This window comes from Felis catus, chromosome C1 (genome assembly GCF_018350175.1).
Source record: "Felis catus isolate Fca126 chromosome C1, F.catus_Fca126_mat1.0, whole genome shotgun sequence".
Lineage (NCBI taxonomy): Eukaryota > Metazoa > Chordata > Mammalia > Carnivora > Felidae > Felis > Felis catus.
The window spans coordinates 98817720-98830019 of NC_058375.1; the positions used below are offsets into that span (position 1 = coordinate 98817720).

The window sequence follows — 12300 nt, forward strand, 5'->3', positions numbered from 1 at the left end:
AATTGTTTTTTTGGGGGGGGACAGAGAGAATGTGTGTGCAGAGTGGGTGTGTGTGTGCGTGGGGGAGGGGCGGAGGGAGAAGGAGAGAGAGTATCTCTCAGGCAGAGCCTACGAGGGGCTCAATCTCACAACCGTGACATTATGACCTGAGCCAAAATCAAGAAGTGGATGCTTAACCGACTGAGCCGCCCGGGCACCCCCATGTATCTTTCAGAAGGAATAGTCCACGATTTTTTAAAAAGCTAGATTTAAAAAAAAAAAGGAGGAAATATTATTCTGTGCTTTTGGGGGGCCAGTAGTTATTTAGACACCAAAACAACTACAGGACTAATCTCTGCATTTAATCTTCACATCTGGTTCTGATGGGGTTAGGAAGATCTTAGTATCTCCATTTTAAAGAGGATGGAATTGAGACACAAGGAGAGTATGTGGCTTGCCCGGCGTCACCTGAGAGCAAGGGGCAGAGCCAGGACTGTAACTCAGGTTTTCGGTCTACACGTCTAGAGCCATTTCCGCTGTCGTTTTCCGTCTGAGAGTTCGGCACTCCTGCCAAAGCTGTTGCCATCTTCTTCTCTCAAAGTTGTGCCTGAGATTTGCAAGCTGAGTGTGAAAGCTTCAATAGTAGGGAAGCACGGGGCTCCAGGAAACAGCATGGGGGCAGCGTCCTCTGGAGCAGGTGGACAGGGCCGCGCCCCCTCTTCCTCCCAGCCCCAGGGTGTTTGGTTGGCTAACTCAGCAGTGTCCCTGAGTGTGACTGGAGTCTCAGAGATCGACCTAAATAAAGAAGAGGGACCTGGCACTGTGAGAACTGTGACTCCCTCCCTGCCACACAGGCTTGGAACCTGACGTCCCATGACCCAGCGCTGAGGGCCAGTGTGGAGCCAGGTTTCCCACGGCTGGCGAGAGGCCTCTGGGAATCACAGCTCTGTGGGAGGGGAAACTGGTGATTATGCTCTCCTCCTCCCAGGCAGGGAGGATCTGGTGGGAATGAGGCTGGACCAAGCCCTGGGGGACAGTCCCAGCCGTGACAGGAGCCAGGGCTCTGTCTGGCAGAGACCTGTGTATCTCAGAGCCAAGCCCAGGGGCTGGGGGCCTGGATTTGAGCCCCAGTTCGACCACTTCTTAGCTATGTGACCTGGTGACGTTATTTAAATTCTCCATACCTTCGTTTCCTCATCTGTACATCAGGGAAGATGATAAGGACCATACCTAGTACATAAGGTTGTGATACATGCACAGTTAGCACTTAGCAAGAACCCCAAATGCTAAGTTCGATAAATCAGATTTGCATGTGGAAGCAGTCAGCATGCCCACTGCAGACAACTGGTCTCAAAAGCATTTCGTAAGAACCTCAGGTGGTTGCAATCCAGTTGGAACAGGGCTTGGAGACGTTCATTCTGGGGCCAATCCACGTCTGCACACGGCAGCCCGTCCTTGCGTTTCCAGCTTGTTACTGCGAATATTCCCTGGGCCCTTGGAGGATATCCATCCAGCATGCGGTCATGTAGAAACGCCAGTCTGCGAACCTTTCAGCAGGTGTTATAAAGAAGATGTCAGCCTGATGCAGACACATCTAGGGGCGGCAGAGGAGAGGCGTTCGTTTTCAAACCTGTCAAACTGTGGCTCCGGGGGCATCTTGAGCGCAGGAGCGGGAGAGGCTCTGGAGGAGGAAGACGGAGCCGCACACAGGGCCTGGGATCTGGGGCGAGAGCAGAGCGCCAGACGTGTCCTTCCAGGGCCCAGAGAGCAGGCTCTGAAGTCTGGGAACCAAGCTCACAGCTGGCATTGTCAGGACCGGTCGGAGAAGAGCCCTTGAGGGACCCAGATCACTAGGATAGACGGTCGTATTCCAAAGCTGGGAACATCAGTGGACAGCGGGGAGGACGGCTGACCTCCCTCCTTTACTTGGCACTCTCTTCTCACTTCCCCCTTTCTCCTGCCCTCCCTGCCCACCCCTCCCTGCCCCCTCCCCATCTCCACGTTCCAGCTGCATTGCGCATGCTCAGAGCCCATCTAGGGCCAGGTGGCCCGGCAGGTAGGGTGCTCAGCTGCGCCGGCAAGAAATCGAAGCTCCTGTGTCTGCTCTGCCTCTGGCCATGTGATCTCGAGCACACACTATGGAACTTCTCTGTGTCTTTCACATGGTGGAGGTGGAGGGGGTGGTGAAGGGCAGCAGAGAGGAAGGAGGGCGGGCCGAGTGATCACTGGAGGCCATTGAGGTGGTAACTGGGAGGGGCCCCCAAGTCTGCAGCAAGGCCTTCCTGTGAAGGAAGCCAGACAGCTCATTCCTGCTCTGCTTCCCCCAGCAGGCCACCCTGGCCTCAGCTTCCTCAGTTGTAAAATGGGAACAAGTTGTAAAATGGGACGCCCGCGTGGGGTTCTGTCTCATAAGCAGACAAGTGATCATGACCATTTATTTCATCACAATCAGGACGGATTCGGAGGTCAAGAAAGCCTGCTGGAATTTGAATCTTGGCTTAGACACAGCAAGTGATTTGGGTCATTTAACTTCTAAAACCCGCTTTTCTCATCTGAGCTGGGTTGACAATAATCACACATATATCGCAGCGTGGCTTTGGGGACCGGATGAGGTCATCTCCGTATAGCGCGTTTCCTCAAGACTGTTAGCTCTTTAAGGAGAATCGTATGCACTTCCTGGATGTATGATCGTTCTTTGGCCAGCGGGTAAGGATTTGGTTGGGGCAATCGGCCATGTACAGCTTGTTAGCAAGAGCAAAGGTATATGAGCAGCCACTGTCTGGGCAGGAATGAAATTCCTAGTCCTGCAGCCAGGCCCCTCAGCCCCGGGTTACACATCAGTGACCTTCGGATAATGACTGACTGGCCACACAGTCTGGACTTTCGCAGAAAAGCCTTTCCCTTTCCTAGGCCTGAGTGGGCCAGGCCCTCCCTTGATGAAAAAATCTGCTATGAGACCACACGCCCCCTCTTTCAGTGCATTTCTTCCCGCTTCTCAGTAACAAGCCCAAGCTTGGGCTCCTTTGGGGAAAGACACAGCTTCGGGCCCAGGGATATTTGTGCAGGGAGGAGGTGAAAGTAGTTTCAGGAGCTTGATTCATTACAGCAGCAATCTCTGTCAAACAGGTTCCTACAACTTCTTGGAGGCCTCTTTGTTCCATTGTTCCGAAGAGCCAGACAGGCTTCCCCCACCATCCTGGAAGGGAGCAGGTGGGGCAGGGTGGGGGTGGGGAGGGAGGAAGCCCCCCCACCCCCACCCTGAGTCTGGCCAGCACACTGCTGCTGATGGCAAGTCCATCTCTGTTCACACAACACCAGGAATCCGACTCTGTTTGATTATACCTTGTAAACCCTGGGCAATTGGCTTCCTTTGCTATTTTCTCCTCCAGGGGCAGAGGGGTAGCCAGAAACTGTGGAGAGAAGCCGGAACCATTCGGGCTTTTCTTTTTCAGTCAAAGACTAGATATCCTGGGAGAGTTTTTTCAACTCTGCAAGTCAGTGATGGGAAAACTGAGACAGAGTGGACGTTCAGAACTTTTAATAAAAAAAAAAGGGAGGAGGAAACCCTCAGATAATTTGGAGCATACATTTGGTCTTGATACAATGGAACAGTGTTTGGCCCTAACACGGAGTGAATTACTGATGCATGCCTGCTACATAATGGAGAACCTCGAACACATTAGGCCAAGCGAAAGGTGCCGGGCGTAAAAGGCCACAGATTACGTAATTCCACTTCTATGACGTGTCCAGAATAATCAAATCCATGGAGATAGAAAGTGGAGTAGTGGCTGCCCGGGGCTGGGGGAGGAGAAACGGGAGCCACTGCTGATGGGCGTGGGCTTTCCTTCTGAGGGCCTGAAAACATTCTGGAACTAGATAGAACACAGCTTTGTGAATATATTAAAGCTACACCGAATCACACACTTTAAAAAGGTGAATACTGTTGGGGCGCCCGGGTGGCTCAGTCGGTTAAAGCACCCAACTTCGGCTCAGGTCATGATCTCATTGCCCATGAGTTCGAGCCCCATGTCGGGCTCTGTGCTGACAGCTTAGAGCCTGGAGCCTGCTTCGGATTCTGTGTGTGTCTCTCTCTCTCTCTGCCCCTCCCTGCTCCCACTCTCTCTCTCAAAAATAAATAAGCAATAAAAACAATTTTTTAAAGTGAATATTGTCATGTAGGGACTATCTCTCAAGTTTTATTAAAAATTGTATGATAACAACATCTAAGTCTCAATCTGTAAGAACTATGCAGGCTGATAATGTATTAACAGCATGGCAGTGGAGTCTTGGGGCTCAGTCTTGGTCAGTCACGTGCTGATCTGATCACCTCCCGACAGCTGTTTATTGAGTATCTACTATTCGTCAAGGCACTGCACAAGGACCAGGTAAGCACTGATGGCCAAGACCATCTCTGGCTCCCTCATGACCTACCACTAATTCCTTGTGCCCTCGTGGGAAGTTTGCTCAGCTTCTCGGAGCTTCCTGGTCATCTCTATGAGTATACAAGAGGCCCCAGGCAAAGGCCACAGTCCTACATTGCCTGGAGCAGCAGTTCCCAAACCCAATGCTGTGTTAACTAACTCACCTCGGAGTTCTGTGAAATTACAGGTTTCTGAAGGTCCCGTTATAATCAGCCCCAGGTGGCTTTGGTGCTTGTGCTTCTCTGTGCTGGCAGGTTTGGAATCCCTGCCCGGGCACCTTATGGCCCAAGGCCTGGCTGTTTAGCCATCCTAAATGAAATTCCCTGCCTTCCCTGGTTGCAATCTGGATTTGCCAGGTCTCCCCAAACACACTTCAGAATGTCCACTCACACTTTCCCTTTGGGGACGATTTATCTCACAGGGACCTAGCATTTTACCGCCAAAGGGACCAAAGGGTCCAAAGGGACCTAGCATTTTACCGCCAACAATATTGATTTTTCCTGCACTTCACTCTTCACGGATGTGAAAAAGAGTGAAGCCAAGGGGCATCTGGGTGCTCAGTCGGTTAAGCGTCTGACTCTTGATCGCAGCTCAGGTCATGATCTCATGGTTGGGTTCTGTGCAAACAGAACTGAGACTGCTTGGGATTCTATCTCTCCCTCTCTCTGCCCCCGACCCCCACTCAAAATAAATAAATTAATTAAAAAAAAAGAGTGAAGCCAGGAAATAGTCATCCAGGTTCCCAAATAAAACCAAGTTACTCATCCATTTATAGGGTTATTTTGCACCTGAGAAATTAACTGTTAGTTTTGTCCAGTTCTCATTATTTGAGGGAATATTTTCTATGAAGTTTCCCAAGCACATACAGGATTTTACAAACCAAAGGGTACATTTGTTGTAATTCTAACATAGGATTGTTATTTATATAGGCTAGATCACAACACTGGTAAATAAACTTAATGTGAACAGAAGTTCTCTCTCTCTCTCTCTCTCTCTCTCTCTCACACACACACACACACACACACACACACACACACACACCCTGTAAAGCTAGGATGTTTTCATATCCTCCCCAATACTCAGTGCTCCTTCCTAGTTTGGCCAGCTAAGCAGAACAGAATGAGGTTATGATTCATCCACATCCCTTAGCCACCAGCACAACTGAAAATGAAGTCCTACGTAACAAGCGACCACCAGGGGGTGCCCAATATCTTGCAGTGGCCTTGCAGACAGGAAGTGAGGGAAGAGAAAGGAATGAGGGCCGGCAAAGGTGAGAAGGCAGATCTTGCTCAAGGTGCAAAGGGGAAGATTGGGGGTTTCCTACCTGGGTCACTCCTCTCTGCAAAGGCCACAATGTGGATCCCATTCAAATCATCTTCCTGGAGGAGAAAAGAATCAAAGGTTACGCTCCCAGGGGGAGAGATACTAAGGAGCAAGTCAGAGACAGACAGGGAGGCTGAAACGGAAATGGGCAGCGGGAAGGTGGTGGAGGGGCAGTGGACACGGGGGCCAGGGGAACAGAGGGGCGCACAGTAAGGAAGGAAATATTGACGAGCAACTGGGAGGAACACGTGCTGTTTGATAAATGGGTTTGCGAGACAGGAAAACACCACTACACACATCAGCACTGACAGGGCCTCACTCCCGTGGGCTGCTGGGTCCAGGAGAGCTGCAGTAAAAGGCACAAGGAGGAAAAACGTGAGTCTGGCCCGTCAGGCACTCTGAGGGCAGCAAGCACTCTGCACCTAGCTCAGTAAACGCCGTTGTCGTCCTGTGTTTCGAAAATTCACCGCCAGAACCAGCGATTAGGGGAACTTCTGAATGCTGCTGACGGACCCTGCAACCGGCCGCAAACTGACAGCAGACAGGACTCTGAGGCAAATTAGGACGTGGGTCTGTTCTGTTCACACAAGAATCATATACAAGCGTAGGGCTTCTCCGCTAACACACCTCCTGTTGAAGAACCTTTGTAGTCAGTAAGGGGCACCTTGCTGACGTTGACTTTCCAGGTTTCTTTCCTTGGGGTCCTTTCTGCTTGAGTCCCAAAGCTTGCCGAAGCAGTAAAGGCCTGTAACGGATTTCTGTGAGTGTCGGGGGCTGTGGGAAGAGTGGATGTGGGAGCTAGTGAAAACTGAGGGTGTGACACTGACAAGTGGGTGTGGCTGTGGAGGCCCGGGGCCAGGCCGAGAATCCAGCAGTTATTTGACATCTGTGGGCAAGTGGCACTCCATGTTTCTACATCCTGGACAGAAAGGGCCATACATACACCTGTGTCTCCTTCGCATCAACCCACCCCATCCCATCCATAGCAGGAGCTTTGGAGGACCCTCTGTGATGAGAACCGTGATTCCCCAAAAAACACGGAGAGGAAGATGTATAAGAAGGAGGCACTGGGGACAAATCTGAGTGAATACTAATGAAAGGGAGTCACTGGGCACCCTGGCTGTCACACTAGAATCATCCTATAGAAAAAACTCCAGGCATCTCAACCCTCCCATGATCCTCTGTTTTCATTTCAATTGATTTTAATGCTGGTGCAATCCTATCTAAATGCTAATTTTTTTCCCTTTGAGTTTGGAATGGACAAAACCTCCAAAAATTCTAAGAGAGATTAAATGGAAAATATTATTGTTAAAAACAAGAGAGTGGGCCTGGGCTTGGTCAGATGCCCTGGGGAATTGAATTGTACGGATATATACGTGTGTGCGTGCGTCTGTGTGCAAGTTTATTACACAAATCCGACAGCAACCAGAAGGGGAGTCTGAGGTTTGACTGTTTTACATTTGCTATTATCGCCAAAGAGAATATCCTGATCAGTTCTCATTAGGCGATCCTGTGTCTCTTGTCTCCTGCCATCAGCTGGAAGTGAGCAGTATTAACTCTGTGGAGCAGGCTTCATTTCTGTGTGTGCTTCTGGAATGCATTTGGAAATTGGTTTTGGAATTAAGAATCTATATTTGTTTGCTAAGAGTCTGCTCATAATATGCCTGTCACTCCCCAGGCCTAAGACGGTGCCTGGATGCCGGACTGATGGGGCTCAAAGATTCAGCACACAGCCCTGTGCTTAACACTTGCAAAGAAGCGGGTGCATGCCGGCTGCCAGATATTTTCAGTAATAAACTCACAGAGGGAGAATCCACGGGCAAGCCTAGAAATCAGGGTTGCTCAGTGAGAACCCAACACGCATGAGTGAGGAAGGACCAAGATGGCCACCCACACGACTGAGACCACCCAGGGGCTTTCTCCGAACCCCACAGCCTTCGCTCCAGATCACCCATTTGGTCTTTGGATCATATTGCCTTGGAAACTATCTTTTTAATAGCACCAATATTCCCTTCCCAACCAGATGGCAAGCTCTCGCAGGGAAGGGATTATGCCTTGAAATAACAATGGTTAAAACGGCCACAATAGTATCTGCCACTTGCCATTTTTTGTATCAGTACTTTGTAAGTACATTATTTCGAAATCGCAAATGAAAGTCTTATTCCTGTTTAGTGCTTAAAGAATTGAAGTGACTTACCTAAAGCCACAGAACTAGCATGGACATGGCTGGGATTCCAGTCAGTTCTGTGTGGCCCCACATGCTTGTACTTTCTCACTGAAGGAGGTCCAGAATAAGCCACTGTGGCATAAAAATTACTTTGAGCCGAAGGCATATGAATTCCTGAAATCCTTTACCTACCTAAAAACAGAGCCGCCCACAAGAATTCAATTGTCATCAACACGCTCCCCGAAAGTAGCTCTAATTTCTCAGGTAGATATTATCACAAAACTATCAAATCTCCCATCTATTCCCCAAGGGCCCATTTCTCTTTCCAAAAAAGTCATTTGTTTTTCCATAAGTTCTCTTTTACCTCAACCTTCTAACAGGTCACCTATTCTCCCAGAACTGCCCCCTGCGTCTTCCATTTCCAATTAAGATGCTAAGCCCCTTCTTGAGTCACATTTCCTTGTAAACTTCCATGCATAATCGGTCATTAAATCTGTTTTTTGCTCATGCTAATCTGTATTTTGTCAGTTTAATTTGCAGGCCTTCAATACTGAACATAAGAGGGTAGAGGAAAGTTTTCTTCCTTGACATCACCTAAAGCAGTAGAATGGGTTCCATGAATCTGTTGTCCCCTGCAGGGTGTGTAGGTGTTTCAAACTCAGATTAGTGACTCTTAAGTTAAAGGAGGCTGATAAGGGGCCTTTATGTAAAGTGACTGAGCCCCAGATCCCCCAAAGAACTGGAGATCTAGAATTACTTTAGTGAATACTTTACTCTGAATTCTCTTTCACTTTGTATGTCCATCTGTCACAGCATCAACACACTGGACTGGTTTATACATTTTGAGACTGTTTCATTTGCTCAACCTTGAACTCCTAAGGACATGACAGCAATGTTCATTTTTATAACCCCTGTGCTTAGCACAATGTAATAGGTTCTTATTAATGCCCATTGACTTAAAAAAAAAAAAAGAATATGGTGATGAGAATCTTAAACACTTGTTGAAAAATCTACAAAATGTTAAATTCCAAGAAGAAACTAGTTACCCACCAACCAGATAAATTAATTACCACTGTTCCTGTTTTGCTCTGTTTCCTTCCAGGTTCTATTGAAGGTTTGTTACTCTTGTTGAGTGGAGAGATGCAAAGGAAAAAAAAATGCACTTAAAACTGAAGACTCCCTGGTGCAATGGGATGCTCCAGGGGCTTATCTGGAAGTTTCTGCCCCATCCCCACCCCTTTTAGAAGTACTACTTTGTTACTGCCACAGACAGAGGATTATTTTCTAAGGAACTATTGACTCCCATCCCTGTGGGCTTTTTCCCGGGACTCTGACCACTTGCCAGCATGGCAAGCCGGTTGGAAGATAAAGTGTCAAAGAGGAAGGACACGTCAGCACTCAGTCTGGACCACCTTGCCCCACCTTGATATTCTTTAAATATTCTAAATAAACAAATAGCTATTCGATTTATACACAGCAAGTATTGCTGGCCACCAATTTCTTTAGTAATATTCAATTCTGTGTTTTTTATGGCTTGCTGCTTTAAAAACCCGCACAGCTGGGGAAAGAGAAAAGCCGCTAGGTGCTCTAGCTTGACTTAGTTTTTCTATCTTATTTAAATATTTTGCAATGTCTAGGGAAGTGGGTGGTGAAGTTAAAGACTTCCAAGTTCATTAACTGGTCACTTTCTCCAGCATCTGTAGTTTCATTTGCTGCAGCCAAGTGGCCCATGGAGGTGCTGTTCTTTGGAGCAGAGCTCTTCTAGGTGGGCAAAGGTGGACGGGGAAGGTGCATGGAGGGTGGCTCCCCAGAAATCCCTCTGACTTCTCCTTTTTACGGATGGAAAGATGATGCTGGAAGGGTCTGTCCTGGCTTCCCGCCCTAGATGGAGACTTGGGACTGGTTAGGTCTGGTTATGGCCTCTGGGGAAGTCATGTGGGTTTTCCATGATGGGGTGTAGGAAAGAAGGAAACCAGTCTAGCTGCCCTTTCCTCTAGCAGGTTTAATACACAGCCCTTTCCTGATTAGAAAACAACTGAATATGTAATAATGTAGAAAATACCAGCCGTCATTGTTATATCATAGCAAAAGGCTGTAACATACCTTTTTCCTTAAGTGAAAAGGAAGCAGAGAATGACTTCCAGTGAAGCCAGACAGTGGAAGGGTCTTTCTGAACAACTGCCTCTGACATAATGAGAAGGAGCATTTCTACTGGGCGGCTTGGGGTGGCAGGGTGTTTGTGGTCAGGGGGAGGGGCAGGACACAGGCTCTTGTGCCATAGCACGTGGTATCTTGGGTGTGATATGCTGTGTCAGTGAGAAAAGACTTGAAGGCAGGGCATCTCTTAGGGATGAAGAAAATAAAAAGAACTAAGAATGAAAGCCATAGCACAATAGAACAGTGAGAATCACTCTCAATTTAAAATGGTACTTTGTGGGGGCCCCTGGGCGGCTCAGTGGGTTAAGCATCCAGGTTCGGCTCAGGTCATGATCTTACGGTTGTAAGTTTGAGCCCTGTGTCGGGCTCTGTGCTGACAGCCTGGAGCGTGGAGTCTGCTTCAGATTCTGTATCTCCCTCTCTCTCTGCCCCTCCCCTGCTCACGCTCTGTCTCTCTCTCAAAAATAAATAAACACTTTAAAAAAATCATAATTAAAAAATAAAATGAATAAAATAAAATGGTACTTTGTGGGGTGCCTGGGTGGCTTGGTTGAGCATCCGACTCTTGATTTCAACTCAGGTCATGATCCCAGTGTCATGAGATCAAGCCCCGAGCTGGGGTCTGTGCTGAGCATGGAGCTGCTTAAGATTTTCTCTCTCTCCCTCTGCCCCTCCCCTGCTCATGTGAACTCTCTTGCTTTTTCTCAAAGATAAGATGAGATGAGATGAGATGAGATGAGATGAGATGAGATGAGACGAGATGAGATGAGATAAATAATAAAATGAAATAAAATAAAATAAAATAAAAAATAAAACAAAATAAAATAAAATATAAAATGGTACTTTGTGTCATGAAAGATAAACATCAAGAGCCTATTTGGGATTAAAGACAACTTAGAGAAACATAACAACAAAGTATGAATGTGAGATCCAAGATCAGATCCTGGGCCAGGAAAAAAAATATGTATGTATATATATATATATATTTTGTGTTATACAGGGCACTAGTGAGACACTGGTCAATTTGAATACGGTCCATAGATGAAATAGAATTTTACTAATTTCCTGATTTTGGTAAGTATATTGTGGTTATGAGAGAAATTCGTTGTTTTTAGAAAACGTCTGAAGTATTTAGAGGTAAGGGGAGTTGTATCTGCTACTTACTCTCAAATAACTCAGCCGGAAAAAAGTCTATATCTGTATCTGTCCAGAAGTGTGTGATAAAGCAAAGGAGATAAAATGCTAACATTCAAGGAATCTGGTAAACAGATCATGGAATTCTTTACATTATTTTTTTGTAAGTCTGAAATTATTTTAAGTAAAAGGTAAAAATGTTTTTAAGGGAATATTATTTTTAAAGCACTGTTGTACACTTTTGTTATTTTTAAGTCTTGTCACAAGACCTCCTAAAGGTTAAATTTTTGAGGGGCGTCTGGGTGGGCTCAGTCGGTTAAGCATGATCTCACGGTCCTTCCATGGGTTCGAGCCCCGCATCGGGCTCTGTGCTGACAGCTCAGAGCCTAGAGCCTGTTTTGGATTCTGTGCCTCCCTCTCTTCCTCTGCCCCTCCCCTGCTCATGCTCTGTCTCTCAAAAATAAATAAACATTAAAAAAAAAAATTTTAAGGTTAAATTTTTGAAAGGTTTAAATGTTAGGAAAATATGTTGCCAAAGCACTGGGTTGTTCTTAAATAGGCCGCTCCTCCAGACGGGATTATTTGCTCTTCTGTGTCCCATGAAATGTTTGCTCTGCCCTCAGATGTACAAATAAGTTACCAGGCAGTAAAACACAAAGTGTTAAGTTACTCCATGGTTCTGTTCATCTGTCACTTTGGGCTCTGAATTAAAGAATAAATAAATAAATAAGTGCCTCCATATTAATTCCTTTCTCCTCCCCCAACGGCCCCTGACAAAATGGTGCCTTATGGGGACATGGCTTCCTCCAGGGGACTCTACTAAAGAGAACATGAGATTTGGCTCCAAACGATCTAAACTGAAGTCCCAAGATCTAATGCTTATTAGTTTTGTATCGTTGAGTAGTTAACTTAATCCACATGACCACCAGTTGCCCCATGTAAAATGATGTTAAATATGACCTGTTCTACATCACTCTTTGGAACTGTTGAAACATCCAGCTTAAGAGGATACATGCTTTGAAAAATGCTCCACAGACTTTAGTTGTTATCGTTTAGGGAATTTTGTGTAAAGCCGAGGTAGGAGGGGAGGTGCACCTCCATGGCCATCTTTCAATATCT

General features: G+C 46.9%; 1 protein-coding gene across 1 annotated transcript in view; it reads right to left on the reverse strand.

Moving 5' to 3' along the window:
* CASQ2 (calsequestrin 2) overlaps positions 1-12300 on the reverse strand; it is a 63881-nt gene that overhangs the window by 9960 nt on the left and 41621 nt on the right. Inside the window, exon 8 of the mRNA XM_011285085.4 lies at positions 5725-5779. Coding sequence (XP_011283387.1) covers positions 5725-5779 — 55 coding nt within the window. The remainder of the gene's footprint in view (positions 1-5724; positions 5780-12300) is intronic.